This window comes from Culex pipiens, chromosome 2, assembly GCF_016801865.2.
Source record: "Culex pipiens pallens isolate TS chromosome 2, TS_CPP_V2, whole genome shotgun sequence".
NCBI classification, from domain to species: domain Eukaryota; kingdom Metazoa; phylum Arthropoda; class Insecta; order Diptera; family Culicidae; genus Culex; species Culex pipiens.
The window spans coordinates 118,559,397-118,578,760 of record NC_068938.1 but is presented as its reverse complement, the minus strand read 5'-3'; the positions used below and the strand labels follow the sequence as shown (position 1 = coordinate 118,578,760).

Sequence of the window (19,364 nt, the reverse complement as noted above, 5' to 3'; positions counted from 1 at the left end):
GTGTTAAATTTCACGATTTTCAAAATCACATATGAAAATCACGAAAATGGACATTGTGAGTGGACTGGCCACAATCCGAATTGGTCCGAGTTCCCCCGGGGATGTTCCGTTGAGCGGACATTGGCGGCACCGTATGAATATGGGCAATATTGGTGTCAGAATTCACGATTTTCAATATCACATATAAAAATTACGAAAATGAAAATTTTAAACGGACTGGCCACAACCCGAATCGGATGTTCCGTTGAGGGGACATTGGCGGCACCGTATAATATGGGGCAATATTGGTGTCAAACTTCACGATTTTCAAAATCACATGTGAAAATTACGAAAATGGACATTTTCAACCAACTGGCCACAACCCGGATGGTTCTGGGTTCCCCGAGGAATGTTCCGTTGGAAGGTTATTGGCCGCACCGTATGAATATGGGTAATATTGCTGTCAAACTTTACAATTTTCAATATCACATGTGAAAATTACGAAAATGAACTCTTTGAGTGAACTGGCCACAACCCAGGTAGTTCCGAGTTCCCGGGGGGAAGTTATATATAATGGTGTCAAACTTCACGGTTTTCAAAATCACCTATCGAAATTACGAAAATGAACATATAAAGTTTATTCGTTGTTTCGTTGAAGGGACCTTATCGGAACAAATAAATAAATAACAAATATTGAAGTTGAAAAGATCCACAATCCAAAATTTAAATTATTTCAAAAAATAAATTCCTTCAATGTCCCTTCAACGGAACATCGTCAGGGGAATCCGGAACCATCCGGGTTGTGGCCAGTCTGTTTAAAATGTAAATTTACAGAATTTTCATATGTGATATTGAAAATCGTGAATTTTGATACCAATATTGCACATATTCATCGGTGTCGCCAATGTCCTTCCAACGGAACGTCCCCCAGGGAATCCGGAACCATCCGGGTTGTGGCCAGTTCGTTGAAAATGTCCATTTTCGTAATTTTTACATGTGATTTTGAAAATCGTGAAATTTGACACAAATATTTCCCATATTTATACGATGCCGCCAATGGCCGCTCAACGAAACATCACCGGGGGAACCCAGACCAATTCGGATTGTGGCCAGTCCACTCAAAATGTAAATTTTCGTAATTTTCACATGTGATTTTGAAAATTGTGAAGTTTGACACCAATATTGCTCATATTCATACGGTGCCGCCAATGTCCGCTCAACGGAACATCCCCGCGAGAATCCGGACCAATTCGGATCGTGGCCAGTCCACTAGAACATTTCATTTTCGTAATTTTCATATGTGATTTTGAAAATCGTGAAATTTAACACCAATATTGCCCATATTCATCGGTGCCGCCAATGTCCCTCCAACGGAACATCCCCCAGGGAAACCGGAACCATCCGGGTTGTGGCCAGTTCGTTGAAAATGTCAATTTTCGTAATTTTCACATGTGATTTTGAAAATCGTGAAGTTTGACACCAATATTGCCCATATTCATACGGTGCCACCAATGTCCGCTCAACGGAACATCCCCGGGGGAACCCGGACCAATTTGGATTGTGGCCAGTTCGTTAAATATGTCCTTTTCCGTAATTTTCACATGTGATTTTGAAAATCGTGAAGTTTGACACCAATATTGCCCATATTCATACAATACAGCCAAGGTCCGCTCAACGGAACATCCCCGGGGGAACTCGGACCAATTCAAATTGTGGCCAGTCCACTCACAATGTCCATTTTCGTGATTTCCATATGTGATTTTGAAAATCGTGAAATTTAACACCAATATTGCCCATATTCATACGGAGCCGCCAATGTCCCTCCAACGGAACATCCTCCAGGGAACCCGGAACCATTCGGGTTGTGGCCAGTTCGTTGAAAATCTCAATTTTCGTAATTTTCACATGTGATTTTGAAAATCGTGAAGTTTGACACCAATATTGCCCATATTCATACGGTGCCGCCAATGTCCGCTCAACGGAACATCCCCGGGGGAACCCGGACCAATTCGGATTGTGGCCAGTCCACTCACAATGTCCATTTTCGTGATTTCCATATGTGATTTCGAAAATCGTGAAATTTAACACCAATATTGCCCATATTCATAGGTACCGCCAATATCCTTTCAACGGAACATCCCCCGGGGAACCTGGGCCAATCCGGGTTGTGGCCAGTACAATGAAAATGTCCATCATCAATGTCCAGTTCCATGGAACCATAAAAAGTCAATTCAAAAAAAAAATCTTGATTCTTCTTTCACTTCAAGCAGATGTCAAATATTTGTGCGCGCTACTAGCGGGCGACTAAATTTGGTCACCCGCTGTTCACCCAGGGTCAAGCTGCTATTTTATGAGCGCGTTTATGAGCGACCGGTGTGGGGAAGAGTGATGGTGGAGCGCTTCCAAATCCTTACTGCGCGCGCCCGGTGGAGATGGTCTTATAGCTTAAAAGCAACAGTGACAAATAAACAAACTGTTCGCTAAAAGACGCTGACTTTACTTCCTCCGGTGGCAACAATGTTTCTTTTTCCTTTGCATCGTAAAAAATATTTTTTAAATAAATTCCCATTTCAAAAAAATAATTAAATGTAATTATTTTACCCAGATTCTGTGTAAAATTTTACACAGATTGCTGTTTCAAAATTACACAGATTTGACAGACAACGGCTGTACACAGTTCTGTGTACAAGGCTTTTACACAGATTCTGTGTAGAGATCCTAAATAGGGAGACTGGTCGAAGTGAATTTGACGTACGAGTTTGACGTATCCAAACGAGCATTTGCCTTTACGCCCAGCAAAACTTATCAGTGTTGCCAAGCGCAAAACATACGTTGCCAGATCGATTTAGCAAACTTAGACCAGTCTCCCTATTTAGGGTCTCTAATTCTGTGTATTCCAGGTTTGGGAGCGTTCTTTTATTACGTAACGCGAAAAATCGGACTTTTAGACCCCCTCCCCCCCTCTCGTAAAAAAATTTCCATACAAATTTTAAAAAAATTGTATGGAGCGTAACACGGCCTCCGACACCCCCTCCCCCCTACTGCGTTACGTAATAAAAGAACGCTCCCTTTTGGACAATCTGTGTCAAATTTTACACAGATCTGTGTTATCTGGATTTTGCGTGTATATGAATCCAGAGTCTCGGCCCGAAACTTCAAACACGAACAAAAGCAGCGAACCGAAGATTGGCAATAGAGTTATCTACGTGCGCATGTATTGCGTGTACGTACACGAAAAAAAGTGAGGTTAAATTTTGTACCGTCCAGCAAAACAAATGGCGTGCTAGTGTGCGTGAGAGCGGGCTTAGATAACCCAAGTAACCATCCAGCATTAATATAAATCATAAATTAGCTGTTCATCAGCATTCATCACCTAGTTAGTCATAAAACAGCTAAGATCAAAACAAATCAGCTCTAAAACAATTGCTTTAGGCTTTGCTGAAATGCAGCTGAATTAATGCTGCTCCTAGCAACACTGCTGGATTTTTTTCCCATTAACTGGCAACACAGTAGAGGTGTGAAAGAGAGAGAATGAAGCAAACGAAAATAAACACATTTCTTACTCGCTCATCCCTTCAACTAGTACAACCTAGAGTACAACCATCACAAACCTGCGGAGAAAATTTCCACTGTCAGTTGGTGGCTGAGATTCACCGTGATTTCATGCTTTAGCAGGTGCTGTCGATTTTTCAGTCCTTATCGAAATTTTTCGTAAAGCGGTATACGCACTTCGGAAGAAATCGGTCAAGAAAAAAATCAAATGGGCAGCAGCGGCAGCAAAAGCAAGCCAGAGAGGGTGAAGAAAAGTCCCAAGAAATCACTCCCTCTCCTTTGTTCTGCTGTTCGTAAAGCCATTTCTTGACCCCTTTCCTTCCGATCAGCGTACTAGCCTTAAGAGCTGAATAAACAAAATGAGGACTGATGTTGCGATTATTATGAAAGAGAATCGCTTCTTTTGAAAAATGTAGGTTGGCCTTTAGGTTGACATTTTTCGGGCCTCTTCGATGCCTAAAGAATCTTCAGAATTCGCCGTGGGTACTGGGGTACTGGTCATAATGGAGGAACCTGCCCAAGCAGAGTCTGACGGAGCATATTCCACAGAGTTATTTTAGGTATCATGCAAAGTACAAGCATTGGTAGGTTTAAAAACAGCTGCGGTAAGCCGACTCCAAATTGGGCTAATGGATATAGGCGCAGAAAATTCAACACATCGGCGGCAAACTCAAGCATCAAGGCATCGCATCTCCAACATCTACCTTTCACGCAAAAAAAAAATCGGCTCTTCCCCACACGGACAGCTGAGTCGGTAACGTGGTAGTAAACAAACCAAAAATAGATCAGAAGATGGGGAGGGGAAATAGAGAGAGCCGAGAGAGCCACATTTTTGCTTCTCTCAATTTTTTTGACGTTTTGTGCAGGGTTGGATCAACAACAGTAGAGGCTAGCTGGAAATCAGAAATATAAAGTCCAAAACCGATCGCAAATCAGCTGTAAAAGCGCTTTTAGTGCAGATGTCTAAACTTGTTAGCAATAATCCGCAGCTGGTAAAGCGCTTGTAGTGCTAAACACTGACTTGTTTTAGTGCTGTTTGGTTACTTGGGAACTCTATGACGTTTTGGAATTTTGACAGTTTGGAACGCATGAATTACCCCATTATCGGTTTCCCGCATGGGTGATGTGGAAATTGTTGCACATGGCTGATGTTGGGAATTTTGCAACTTATTTTAATTTATGCTAAATTTCAAAATTTAAACACGAATCTACAGCGAAGAGATGTGAAAATTAAAGATACACTAAAGGTACGATGATTTGATGTGCATTCTTGATCAGAATCTCGATAAAAGAGGTTGAATTGAAAAATAATAATAAAACAAATTCTGGTCTAGAATTTAACGAAATTTTGTCTGTTTTGTAAGACTTAATGTTATTGCACAATGGTTATCGAGAAATTAAAAGTGAGAGTGTGTGCAACATGGAGTTAAACTTTCTGTGCAGTTGCTGTGAAGGTTCCCATAGCACTTTGAAAAGTTTAACTCCATGTTGCACGCACACACTCTCACTTTTAATTTCTCGATAGATTTTATATCAGGCCATCGCCGGGGCCCTGTACACTCAAACCCCGATGGTTTGACACCAACTGTTGTCAAACGAACGGGGTCACGTTTTAGTTTGACACCCTATTTACACGAAGATCACACACACTATCAAACGTTTGTTTTGATAGTGTGCATGAGCGCCGTGTAAAAAGTGACAGTTCGTCACTTTTTAGTTTGACTTTGACCAACCAACGGGGTACAAACTAAAAAAGTGTCAAACGAAAAAGTGACCAACCACCGGGGGTTGAGTGTATCGAGAAATTAAAAGTGAGAGTGTGTGCAACATGGAGTTAAACTTTCTATGAAGTTGCTGTGAAGGTTACCATGACACTTTGAAAAGTTTAACTCCATGTTGCACGCACACACTCTCACTTTTAATTTCTCGATAGAGATATCCACGCTCGAGAGTGTGTTAGTTTGTAACAAGATTACACACATACATAGGCAAATCGAGTAGAATGATTCGTCTGTCAAAATCAGCTGTGTCCTTTGTTATACCACGAGCACGTGGTAAACAGTAGAGACCCTAAATAGGGAGACTGGTCTAAGTTTGCTAAATCGATCTGGCAACGTATGTTTTGCGCTTGGCAACACTGATAAGTTTTGCTGGGCGTAAAGGCAAATGCTCGTTTGGATACGTCAAACTCGTGTCTGTTTGGGTACGTCAAATTCACTTCGACCAGTCTCCCTATTTAGGATCTCTAGTAAACAGCTGGTTTTTACAGGCGATTGATCTACTCGATTTGCCTATGTATGTGTAAAAATAGTATAAACAAAATCAGCTGCTTGGAATTCAACCAATCACAATCGATCAAAACCAAAACAATACTTTGAATACGAATACTAACACAGGATCATGGTGTGCGTGAGAGAATCCGTGGAGATCTCTATGAATCCTTTCAGTCTAGTGAGTACACGCTTACTGGGGGAACTCAATTTTTAAGTTCGTTCAAGCAAAATGAAGTTCGGTTCAGCGATGTCAATTTTAAGATGGGTTTGTTTTGATTTTATTTCGCAAATTTGAGATCACTGAACCGAACTTCATTTTGCTTGGTGACTTTGCTGAAATTTAAAAAGTGACAGTTCTAGGGACTTAGCGTTTTCAAAGCGGGTGTTCTGGTAAGTTTGCCAAATTAATTTTTTTTATCAAAAATATCACTTATTTGTATGTTTTACAGCATCATTCATGGCGCACCGAGTTGATTAACACTCTAGAGAAACCGGAAGCCAAGAAGCAGCAAAAGTTGTTTCTACAGGGCGTTGCCATCCAAGAGTAAAATCAACAAATACTTCCGGAATTTTTCGCAGTTGTGCTTTACCATCTTTTTGTATTTTAATCTTTCGATATTCAGCTCTTTATACTCATCGATGACCCTCCTGGAAGACGACCGTCCCGCCGGAACCACCACCCATCGAAATGTCCGCCTGTGGAAGGACCGCCGGAGCAGTTGAAAGCGACCGCTGACGGCATCGCCGGTGGCGGCTAACAGGAAGGTTCAGGCCGCAGATTCAGCGTGTTCTCCTGCACGACAACTCCACACCAGCTTCGTAACGCTGTAGCTGCTCCCTCGTCACAAAAGTTCGGCAACAATCTGGGCGACTACTTGCTCTCTCGATAATCCCGGCCGCGGTCAAGCTTGGAACCGATCGAGGTCCTGTTCACGGTATGGCTGGCCGCCCTTGGAACGATCATGGACCGCTAGTTCACGTCCCGGATGACTATTCCGGTCAGGTGCAATCTGCCGCCCAGCAAATTCTCGATTATGGTCTTCGCAACATGGCGCAGCCGGAAAAGGTGCTGAACGATGGACAAACTTTGCTACTGCTTGACTCGACCACGAATCTGCCGTAATTCCACGGATGGGACAGTCGCGATGCGTAACAGTTGCTCGAAACCCCGCTCCGGAAGAATATTAAGAAACCTTAAAGGTTGGGACGGAAGGTTCGCGGCTGCCAATCAGTTCGTAATCGAGCCGGATTGTGATTGAAAGGGAGTAATCTTGCCCGAACCATGAATCCGAATTTGCTTCCGCCGCCCCTGGCGACCCCTCGAGCGTGGGGCCATCCGGGCCGACTTTATGCTGTTCCAGGACTTCGGATCTGCTGCTGGTTCCGCATCAAGGCAAGTGTGACGCCGACGCGGCCCGCTTTCGCAACACCGGAAACCGGCTCTATCTGGACGGGAAGTATGGGGAAGCTTTGGTGTGGTACAACCGGAGCATCTGCTTCACGGAGAAGGAGACGGACCAGCTGGCCACGGGATACGGGAATCGGTAGGGCGGGAGGCGTGTGTGGTTTGATTGAGGTTATGTTTTGATGTATGTTTTTTGAATTTGAAGGTCGGCGGTTTACTTCGAGCAGGGCGAGCAGCAGATTGCCGCTGGCCGTTCGAAGGTTCCAAGTCCGCGGATGGTTATTAATGTGGACATCAAGCCCTCCTGGCCAAAAGAATAAGGTTTGATCACCGGCGAATCCTGGTCGCCGAATAGGACTTTAATCCGGGGACGTGATTATGTGCGGAACCGCTGCTGACGGTGATTGACTTCAAGCTGTGCTACGAAAACTGCGGAGTCAAGTTCAGCAACAGCTTGATTCCTTGCCCGGGCTGCGTCTTCTTCATGTACTGCGGCGAGGAGTGTCGGCAGAAGAGCTGGAATCTGTGGCATCAATTCGAATGTCCGGTAGCCCCGAAGCTGCGCAATTTCTCCAACTTTAATCTGCTGAGCACTCCACGTCAGTTTTTCTACGATCTTTTCCTGTTCGATGACAATTTGGCCGAGCAGAAGCGGTTCGAGTTCGAGTTGGATTACAGCAACCTGGACCGACGTGAGCTGTTCAGAATTCTGCACAACACGGAAGCTCGTCGCAACCCGATCGGAGAGTTGAACGGCTACTTGAAGGCGAAGCTGATTTCTTACGGTTACTTCTAGGTGTTCCAAGCGAATCATTTCCTGGATCTTTCCGGCCATCCCCGCCAACATCCACATGTGCGATCCGAACGCGCACACGGCCTTCGAATCCGGCCGCATGAAGATGGTGCTGCTACGACCGGTTCCTGCCGGCAAACCTTTCGTCGAGTTGTTCGGACCAATCTGGTGGAGTTCCAACCCGGAACCGCGCTCCCCAGGAATGCGTTGTCTTTGGATTCTAGATTAGCGTGGTTTGCCGGCGGCGACGCGGGTGCGAGATCGACTCGGAGCGAAGCGTTTTTGAACGCCAACCAAACTATTAACCAAGTGCTCTACAGGACGGTTGGGTTTCAGTAAAAGGACAGCGTGCACAGTGCCAGCAATCGGTGTGACGATCAGGACCAGGCACTGCACAAACAGAGACGCATTGACGTGGAGGTGATTGTTCCGACGCCGGACTTTACCGGGTGGAAGGCATCTGCACATTCTGAGCAGGATCCACGTGGGCTGTCTTTCGGCCACTCCGCCTACATGCCGGAACAGAATTGGTACCGTGTTACCAAACTCTTGCTGCTGGCCACAATGGACACGATGACCAGATAACTTCCGGTAGGTGAAACAATGATTTGTTAGGTCATTTTAATGTTTTTTTCTTGATTCTAGGTGCAAGCAGTGATCGGAGGCAAGCTACGCTGATCGCATCGCACGTGGTCCGTGAGTAGGACTCGGTCAAGCATGTTGGCCTGCGAAAAATCAAGTCTTCTAAGCTTTCGCGCCCGGACATCAACGAGGCCGCTGCTGAGGTTGATTTATATTCGGTTCATTGGTGATTTTTATGGGTTTGTGGACATGTGCGTTGAACACGCAAGATTGGCCAAATTTACACGGAATCTGCCAGGACATGCTGAGCTGTGACCAGAACGCGCAGTTGATGGTGCACAGCTCGAAGATTGTACGTTTTTCCAGGTGTTGGCGCGGATTATGAGCGGGACGTTGCACGCCGGGCAGGAGGTTCGAGTGCTTGGTGAGAACTACTCGTTCGTGGACGAGGAAGATTCCTATACGCTGTAGGTCGGGCTGTTGTTGATCTACGAGGCGCGTTATAAGGTCGAGTTGAACCGCGTCCAGGCCGGGCATTAAATTATCATCGCCGCTTCGAATCACTCTACTATCACCGATGTCAACATGAACGAGGACGTGTTTATCTACCGGCCGCTCAAGTTAAACACCCAGTCCATCATCAAGATCGCCATCGAACCGGTCAACCCGTCGGAACACCCGAAAATAATGGACGGCCTGCGCAAGGTCAACAAATCCTACCCTTTACTCGATTGCATGAATCCGGCGAGCACGTGATCTCGGCACCGGTGAACTCTACCTGGACTGCGTGATGCACCTGCGCAAGATGTATTCCGAGATTGACATCAAAGTGGCCGTGTCGTCGAGACGAGTTCGCTCAAGTGGTTCGCCGAGGCGTACCTGATTGCAGAACCGCTGGCGAAGACCCTGGCCGAGGACGAGACGTGTTTTTCCGAGTCAACTACGACTGGGATTTGCTCGCATCACCAGCGATTTTGGCCTTCGGCCCGTACAACACCAGCACACACATCCTCGTCGACGAAAAGCTGTCCGTCGACTGCCTCAAACAGTACAAAGCGTTGGCCTATCGGGTTGAGGAGTACGGTGAGTGGTTCCGGGGGGTTCGTTTGGGGGAAGTTATTGATTAGTATCTAGTCCCGCCCGTGTGGATCAATCGGACCGCGCACTGGACTCACAATCCAGAGGTTGCCGGTTCGAATCCCGCGGCGGGCGCTCTAAAATTCTTTGTGTAAATATGGGTATTCGGCGCCGTCGCTCCGTGCCATACATTCATACACTTAGGAGCCCAGGGCGGCGAAGTCCTTGTAGATAAAAAGGAAGACACTAGTGGTTGGTACTAGCAATGGTGGCCGACAGCTATAAAGTCAACTTCGTTTTATTAATTAGTATCTTCTCGCAGCATTCAACCATGGCACGGTGAAGCAGCTGCTCAACCTGAAGGGAACCATTCCGGTGCGGTACAAGGGCAACACGTACCACATTCCGGTGGCGATCTGGCTGCTGGACACGCATCCCAGGTACGCGCCCCTTTGTTACGTCCAGCCGACGTCCGACATGCACATCAAGGTGTCCATGTACGTGGACCACAACGGGAAGATCTATCTACCGTACTTGCACGACTGGAACCCGGCGCATTCGGACCTGCTCGGGCTCATACAGGTGATGATCGTCACCTTCGGGGATTACCCGCCGGTTTACTCCAAGCCCAAGAATGCGGCCAAGACGGAAGTGATGCCGCTGCAGCAGCAGCAGCAGACACCGTATCCCACACGTAAGTGCGGGGATCTCTTTGGAATTTGGGAATTGTTATCTTGACCAAGGCTTCTTTGCAGAATCTTTCATGCCTCAACCGCCTACGAGCACCCAGAGTCCGTACTGTCCGTATCCGCAGCAGCAGCAGCAACAGTTCCCACCGTACCCGGCGGCCGCCGGAGGAGGATACGTTGGCTACGGCCAACCGTCCGGAGCTGGAACCAGCTATCCACCGTACATGCCGCAGGGAATGCCCACAGCCGGCGGTTACAACACCGGATATGTGAGTAAAACTTGAAGAAACTTCTTTCTCAGGCGTTAATAACTTCTCCCCGTAGAACCCGTCGGCCCAGGGCACCGGAACCATCACCGAGGAGCACATCAAGGCCTCGCTCGTCAGCGCCGTCGAAGACAAACTGAAGCGGCGCATCCAGGAGAAGGTCAACCAATGTCACGTCAAAGACTCCATCGTGCAAGGCTTCCAGTTGGGCTCGCGCGATGGACCGCTCTGCGAAGAACCCATTCGGAACGTCAAGTTCAAAATTATCGACCAATCCATCGCCCATGAAACGTTTCACCGCCGAGGTCGCCAAATCATCCCAACCGCCCGTCGAGTCGCCTACTCCGCCTTCCCCATGGCCACACCCCGCCTCATGGAATCGTATTTCTTCGTCCAAGTGCAAGCCCCCGCCGATTGCATTTCCTCCGTGAACACTGTTCTTGCCCGGCAACGTGGCCACATCACCCAGGATGCACCCGTCTCCGGTTCCCCGCCATCGAACGCACGCCGACCTCCGAACGCACACCCAAGGCCAAGCCTTCTGCCTGTCTGTCTTTGACAGCTGGCCGATCGTCCCCGGTGATCCGGTCGACAAGAGCATCGTCATCCGGCCGCTGGAACGTAATCGTTATTCTAATCGTCCGAACCGATAGCCCGCGCAACCTTGTCACCGAACTCTCAAACGATGTCGACAAGTGTCACTTGCTAGTCCTCGTCCACCCGTAGTCAATTCCGTTGAATTCCGCTAAACAAGATGTCCCGGGTGGCAATCTTCCGATACGAGCAGTAGCACGAAGGTTTGGAGGAGGATCCGTTGCTCCTTATGCTGAAAATTATGGAATTATGTTATATTATAACACCATTAAAATTCAAATAAAATTAACAAAAAACAAGCCCAAAACGACAATTTCCTTTTCACTATCATTCCGAACCGATATCCGTCCCCCGGAACCATTTTTCTGCTTTCCTGGAGGATTTTTCCGGTACCCAGCCCATGTCAAATTTGAGATCGGCTTCACCATGTTAAAATTAAGTTCGGGTACTCGATGTCAAATTTGTATGGCTACGGTTTGCGCCGTTTTGATTGGATCCACTCAAATTTGAGTTCCCCTGGTAAGCGTGTAGTCATTTTTGGTTGCACTGATAATCAACATTACACACTTTCGTGTAATCATACTTGAACTGAAAAATCCCATACAAGTGTGTAAAAGTGAACTGAAAAAAGTGTAATGCTGTTTACCCAGTGTGCTCTTTGCACTTGTCAAAAAACATATCGTATTATTTGATGAGGTGTTTCCAAACGTGTAGAACGTAAACAAACTCGTTTTCAATTTCATTCGTATTTTTTTCATAATTTGAGGGAAATAATCTGTTATCTGATTTGATTTTGAAGCTTTTATCTGAGATGGAGCGAAGAAATAAAAAATCGGGCAATAATAAGGTATGTAAATTAGCTATTATAAATTGATGATAATGAGTTATTAAATCCAAAGAGTCAAAAAACCGCAAATGCAGTTTTCTAGCAAATCCCAAGGGGGTGACACTTTAGAACGCGCCGACCGCTGACGTGACTTCATTAGGGTGACCAAAATAAAACTGTTGGGTGAACTGTTACGTTACGGTTACGGCATTTTCTTTAGGGAGCGTTCTTTTGTTACGTAACGCTAAAAAAGATTTTTAGACTAGTTTTTAGACCACTTTCCCCCTCATAACAAAACTTCCATACAAATTTAAAAAAACATGTATGGAGCGTAACACCACAGAGTTGCAGGCCAGGATTGATACCGAAGAGCATCCAATGATGATCTTGTTGCGTGCTCTTCAATTGACGTCCAGGTAAGGAACATCGTGGAAGGAGCGCAACTAACTACATCCGTAGTTCTGTTAGACCATCCGAATTATCTTGATCAGAACAGCTCTGGTTCCTTGCAAGTGTCCTATTTCCTTACCTCCACATTGGCGTGGCGTGGTCCACGTGGGAAAGAGAAGAAATTTGTGATTGTAGACGGTATTGTTTTGATTCCAAGTATGTTGAGTCAACTCCTGTGGGTGTACTCGAAACATCGCAGAACGGGGTTTCTCTTCTTTTCATTCTCAGATACCAGCTATTTCCTATTTTTATTTTGCTCTACTGATTCTTACTTCTTCACTGATTCTTCTATTTAATATCCATCATTTGATTTTGATTTTACTAACTTTTGTTTTTTTTGTCTCTCAATGCTTTTTCACTCTTTTTTACCAATTGCCTGCTGTAACAAACTAAGTTTTTTTTCCCCTTAAATATACTTTTTCTTAATGTATTAGTAATATCAAGTCTATTTATCATTTGCCGAATCTTTTGTTTTGATTTTCTTCTTTATTTATTTATTTATTTGAATAATTCTTTATCTGCCCTATAAATTATCATTAATATAATCTAACCTTGTTTTTTATCTCTATACTATCTAATTTTACATCTACTACATCAAGCTTTTAATTTTTATTCTTTAAAATACAATCATCATTCTCTTATTATTGATTCTTGATTATTTATAAAGTATATTCTCTTTTACTGTCTGTTGTTTTAAATCTTCACCCTTTTCTTCAAACAAGTGAGGTTCGAGCCCTTACTTAATTTATGGAATGATTAAAGGATTAACACTAATATTACAATTGTCTTTTGAAAAAATAACATTCTTAGGACCGAAAATATGTAACAAAACACCGCGACAGAAGAAAAAGACACACTATAAATGGTTAGGCGCTTATAATTACATCAAACCCAACACAATGTACTACCCCCGGCCTAGTTAAAATGCCTAAGGCTTCATCCATAAAGTACGTCACGCTAAAATCAGCCAAAATTTACCCCCCCCTCCCCCCCCCCCCCTACCCCCTTTGTCGCGCTTTTCCTATACTTATAACATGACGTCTAACCGGAAAAGAAGGTGTGCATGCCTGGCACGAACACTCAAAGCGTGTTCTAGCGTGTTGCTCGTACTGACTCAGAGCAAGGGTGAGATGTAGGTGTAAGGGCAGTGCGTGTTCGTCGGGAACCTGGTGCATAAGATCGGTCAAGGCCCGTTCTTACACTGAAAATTGCGAATTGCGAATGGAGCGTAACACCATAGAGTTACCACTGTCTCTTGATTTTTAGTTCTACTTTGTAATACATCGCAAGTACATCGCACGAAAAAAAAATTTAAATTGAATTCGGGACTCTGAATATTTTTGCGGAGGGACGACAAAAATCAACATAACTCCAACTAGTAATTAACACGATATCGGAAATTTTCAGAAAACACCGCTGTATAAAAATGATGACGGCAAAATGACAGCTTCAAAAAGTAATCAGTGTGTGGCGCCCAGAATTTTGATGAAAGCCAAAGAAAAAGACTGCGAAAAAAAGCCTGAACCGACGATTACGATTGCCACCAAAGCGGGTAATGCTCAACAGCCTCAGCCAGGCGATGACTCCAAGAACCCAAGAAGTAGGACCACGCAGGATGTTGCACATCCTGTGGCAGTCGTCAATACCATTACTGAATCCGTTAACCTATTGAGCGTTAATAACGTGCTGAATATTTATGCTTTCAATTATTTGCACGACACAAACAGTGACTTTTTCGTCATTGGTGCAGTTGGCACGCAGTACTCAGGCAAGTCTACCGTTTTGAATTTGCTGGCATCGACGGGTGGCAAGCACAGCATCGAACAGGCCCTGCGTCGTGGAGTATTTCCGACGAATGATATTTTCTCTCGAAAGGGCTCCAAAGAGCTGGATGAGGGTAAGTGCCTAATAGAACTGGTTTGTAACTGAATTACAATTATTAAGGATGTATTTACAACGCAGAAATTAGAATGTTTATAACCACGGATCGCATTGTATTGCTGGATAGTGCTCCGGTAATGTCGAGTCGTGGTAGAAAAGACTTTATCATTGGAGAAATGGATGATTTGAGGAGAATACTACTGCTGCTCAATACGTGCCACGTGTTGATAGTGATGTTGGAAGATGATTTCAATATAAATTTTATCAGGTAAATTTAACATTGATCGCTAAACATAAAAACCGATTTTTTTTGTTAATACACAGGCTTCTCTTGTGTGCTGAGATGATGATACAAAAGGAACAGAAAAACGCTCATCATCTGAGTCCACGTCTGGTGTTTGTAAAGAATAAATGTGAACCTAAGAAGAGTAATTTCCAAGAAGTTGCTGCATATGAAAATATCTACAAGCAGTTATTCAATGGCTCGAAATTGAAAATTTTCAGTTCGGAAGAAGACTGTGAAAGACTCAACATGGTGACATTGCCCGATTTAAGTGGTAAGAATAAATCTAGATTAATTTTTCAAAAGATCCTATCTGCATATGAAACAACCAAGACTCATAGGTTGTTTTGAAAATTGACTCTAGAAATCTACTTTAAATTATATTCTAAAAGACAACTAAACCCCACTTTTTAGACGATTCTCTACTAACAACGGACGCTGAGCGGTTGGCAAGTGTCGAACAGCTACGCCAGCGAATCTTTATGACTCCAAAGTATGTGGCCAACGAGGCGCACGAAGGATTCAACGAGAAAATGTGGTCACAATTGGTGACAACGGTGCTGGAGGAGCACCATAACAATTACTTTTTGCGAAAGTATGAAAATTTGAGCGAAAAGTACAACCTGCACAACCACATCAATGTGGCGGAGAGCGCATCGAAAGAGAAAAATTATCTTAGCTTTATTGATACGTAGGACTTTTAAAAAGGGCCGCTTTATTATGTTGAACAATTCCGAATAAAAATGCAGTAGAAAAACAAGAAATCCATAGAGTAAAATGACCTTTTTCCAATTCAGCTCCCCAAAACGACGCGGCTCTGATAACAAAGGAGAATGGGCAAATTTGGTCCAAGGATGTACACGAACGGGACCAACTTTTTTCGAAAGATCTCGCCGAAACATGAAAAAAAGTCTTCTGGACCAACTCTCTAAACCCCGGGGATCAAAAGTTACATGCTGTTGAAGTTTGAGCATTTTGGGTTAAAATGAACAAAAAATCGTATTTTTGCTATTTCTAAAATCATTCATAAAATCTCTGTTTCATTATGGATTTCGATTTTCTTGACTTCATTCGACGCGTATCAGCAAAAACTATGAGTTCTGATATGTCTTAGCATGATTGAAACATGATTTCTCTTGTTTTTATCCGTTTGAACCGTTTGTGCAAGAGGCATCGCATAGAAACAAGTCGAAACTTCAAGGTTTTGAAACCGGATCCGACCCAGACTGCTTCAGTGAGTATGGAAGGCTTCAGTGCAATGTTGTAACAACTTAATGGGATGGTCTGAGTCATCCGAGAACTCCTTGGAGTTAAGACCGGTGAGTCTACAGCCGTAACAAGCAAGATGTCGGCGGTTTTTGACCACGGATCATACCCGCATGGCTTCAGTGAGTATGGTAGACTACTATGCTGATGTGGTGGAGTGTCCTGGGTTCTCCTAGGAATCCCTGGAGTTAAGATCTGTGGGTCTACTACCGTAACAAGCAAAATGTCGACCGGCTTTGACAACGGAACATACCCGCATAGCTTCAGTGAGTGTGGTAGACTACTTTGCTAATGTGTTAGGATGTCCTGGGTCATCCAAGGACTCCCTGGAGTTATGATCTGTAGGTCTACGGCTGTTACAAGGACTCCCTGGAATGGTCCAGAACATCCCAACATAACAGCAATACAGTCTGCCATACTCACTGAATCTTTGCGGTTATGATGCGCGGTTAAAAATCATCGACCTTTTTCTTGTTACAGTGACCCAAATATCTAAACTCCAGGGAGTCCTAGGATGACCAAAGACATCCCAGCACATTAACAAAGCAGTCTACCATACTGTCTGAAGCTATGCGTGTATGTTCCTGGGTCAAAACCCGTCGACCTCTTGCTTGTTACGGCTGTAGCTCCACAGATCAAAACTCCAGGAAGTCCTTGGATGACCCAGGACATCCTAACACATTAGCAAAATAGTCTACCATACTCACTGAAGCCATGCGGGTATGATCCGTGGTCAAAAACCGCCGACATCTTGCTTGTTACGGCGGTAGACTCACCGGTCTTAACTCCAAGGAGATCTCGGATGACTCAGACCATCCCATTAAGTTGTTACAACATTGCACTGAAGCCTTCCATACTCACTGAAGCAGTCTGGGTCGGATCCGGTTTCAAAACCTTGAAGTTTCGACTTGTTTCTATGGGATGCCTCTTGCACAAACGGTTCAAACGGATAAAAACAAGAGAAATCATGTTTCAATCATGCTAAGACATATCAGAACTCATAGTTTTTGTTGATACGCGTCGAATGAAGTCAAGAAAATCGAAATCCATAATGAAACAGAGATTTTATGAATGATTTTAGAAATAGCAAAAATACGATTTTTTGTACATTTTAACCCAAAATGCTCAAACTTCACCAGCATGTAACTTTTGAACCCCGGGGTTTACAGAGTTGGTCCAGAAGACTTTTTTTCATGTCTCGGCGAGATCTTTCGAAAAAAGTTGGTCCCGTTCGTGTACTTCCTTGGACCAGCTCCCATACAAATTTGCCCATTCTCCTTTAGTTGATTCCTACGTCAGGTCCTTCAAACTTGCCGACTGCAACGACTTGGACTCCATGTTCCTGTATTTTACTGTGATACAAAATCAATAGTTTCAGACCAGAATTGAGTTGACCAAAAATATATATTTTTATTATTGTTCATAGCGTTTCTCTGCTGCTTTGATGCGACACGCACGTGATATAACACAAGCACAGTGAAACGAATCTAACGAAAAATGCAAACAACATGTCGCACTCACTTTAATTTACAGTACTTTCGGCAACTGGGCTACTTGGACAATAGCAAGGGGCCATCGATGCAATATATATTAGGGTGTTTCAACCAAACAAAAAAGTTCTCAGATTACGGCAAACCGAGGAGGATACCCATAGGGACTCTCATGCCAAATATCACCCCATTTTGTTGAGAATTGGCCTGTACTCAGCAGTTTGAAATTTACATGGAAATTACTATGGGATTTTTGTGCTTTCCTTCAACCGTTCCTACAGGTCTAGGGACAACATGGATTCGCTCGGAATAAAGACAGGTGAGTAGGGGATGGTCCAATGAACACATTCCAGAAGAAATTCGGGTTGTCCATTCTGTCCCCAAGGTGCGCATTGGATCGACATCCGGTGTCTCCAGAATCAACGATTCGCCCTTCAAAAGCATCGCATTGTCCTTAGTATGCTATGACGGCAAGGTGAAAACCACGACGCCACATATCAGACGGTGAACACGTGGCAGAGCATTCTTTCAAGTTATGGCTCAGAAACATGGGTCTCGTGGCGCAGGGGTAGCGGCTTCGGCTGCCGATCCCGATGATGCTATGAGACGCGGGTTCGATTCCCGCCTTATCCACTGAGCTTCTATCGGATGGTGAAGTAAAAACGTCGGTCCCGGTTTCTCCTGTCTCGTCAGAGGCGCTGGAGCAGAAATCCCACGTTAGAGGAAGGCCATGCCCCGGGGGGCGTAGTGCCAATAGTTTCGTTTTTTCGTTTTCGGCTCAGAAACATTCTTTAAAGTAATGAAATTATAATTATCGATGTTTCTGTAAGAATTCCAACTATTCTAAATAACAGCATGGCGACCCCAGTTGAGTACCTAATGGCTGTCGGTATCGCCGTCCGCGTCTCGGAAAAATAAAATCGATTTTCGGGTCTAAGCGACGTCGATCCTACCTACGCTGGAAGTGTGGTCAATTTAAAGTTCCAAAGAAGGTGCTTGAGGAGAAAGTGGAGTGCGACCAATAATTTGGTTATTTAGTGGTAATCTGGCCATCAAACTTTTTTTGTAAAGATTCAGTTCTTTTCATTTTGCGCCGAAATTATTCTTATTTCCTGGTGGTATAAGTGCCACTTCCACCACCGCGTGGTAGTGTGGACGTGCCGGTCGTGCAGTGTTAGTCCGCGGCAAACAGAGAGAGTGAGTGCCGGTGAGTCACTCTCGTTAGTGTGCGTGCGGCGATAACTCGGTGGTAGTGCTAGTAGGAAAGAGAATATCTTAAAAACAATCCGAGATGGAGAAGCAAGAAGAAATTCTCGAGGATGGTCTGCAAAGCAAATCGCTTGAGGAAATTGATTCCTGCTCGTCATCGATCCTCGACTACGAGGAGGAAGACTGTGACTGCGGGAGTCGCTGCTGATGGGTCGGCTGATCTGGTCAAGCCGAAGCTAGCTGGCTCGGAGAGGAGGAAGATGAATAAGATCGAGAATAGAATCGAGGGGGGCATGAAAAAAGAAGAAGCTCGTTCCTCGGTTATTTCCTCGACGCCAAAACGGTCAAGGAACACTTCGTTGAATTCACCCAACGGTGGCACTGTCCCCAATCCGGTCCCAAAAAAGGTCTGCGCTGAGGGTTCGGCAGCCACGATGAAGGTGAATGATGGGGGTTCGAACGTATCGGCGCAAGAAGAGGATGATGTAGTGATGAATGATGTTACGGTGGATGAAAAATCAGCAAATGGAGATGTTGAGAACAAAGAAGTGGAAGAAGAGGAAGCAGGAGGCTTGCCCGGTCCATCCGGCTCTGCTGGCAGTAAAGGCAAGCTCCATAAGAAGAAAAAGAATAATAAGACGAAGAAGAATGTCGGTGCTGACGGTACTAGTTCAGATGCTGGTGCTGGTACTGTTGCTGGTACAGGTGTCAGTGCTAGTGGCGAAGGAGGTTCTGCTAGTGCTGGTGCT

At 44.7% G+C, this 19,364-nt stretch overlaps 1 protein-coding gene and 2 pseudogenes across 1 annotated transcript; all 3 read left to right on the top strand.

Annotated features, from left to right (window-relative positions):
- Positions 1 to 5,993: 5,993 nt before the first annotated feature.
- On the top strand, positions 5,994 to 8,231 carry LOC120419415 (uncharacterized; annotated as a pseudogene).
- Positions 8,029 to 11,731, top strand: LOC120419412 (116 kDa U5 small nuclear ribonucleoprotein component-like; annotated as a pseudogene).
- A 164-nt stretch (positions 11,732 to 11,895) lies between these two features.
- On the top strand, positions 11,896 to 15,465 carry LOC120419400 (protein SMG9). Its single transcript, XM_039582077.2, has 5 exons — positions 11,896 to 12,057; positions 13,894 to 14,383; positions 14,449 to 14,635; positions 14,692 to 14,924; positions 15,065 to 15,465. Exons 1-5 carry the CDS (start codon positions 12,022 to 12,024, stop codon positions 15,343 to 15,345), a joined length of 1,227 nt encoding a protein of 408 aa, XP_039438011.1. The 5' UTR covers positions 11,896 to 12,021; the 3' UTR covers positions 15,346 to 15,465.
- Positions 15,466 to 19,364: the final 3,899 nt, after the last annotated feature.

Bases quoted from the DNA above. Each gene is read 5' to 3' on its own strand.
- LOC120419400 (XM_039582077.2), top strand. From the start codon at position 12,022: ATGGAGCGAAGAAATAAAAAATCGGGCAATAATAAG. The intron at 14,636-14,691 runs GTAAATTTAACA...GTTAATACACAG, and splicing joins TTCAATATAAATTTTATCAG to GCTTCTCTTGTGTGCTGAGA. The intron at 14,925-15,064 runs GTAAGAATAAAT...CCCACTTTTTAG, and splicing joins GACATTGCCCGATTTAAGTG to ACGATTCTCTACTAACAACG.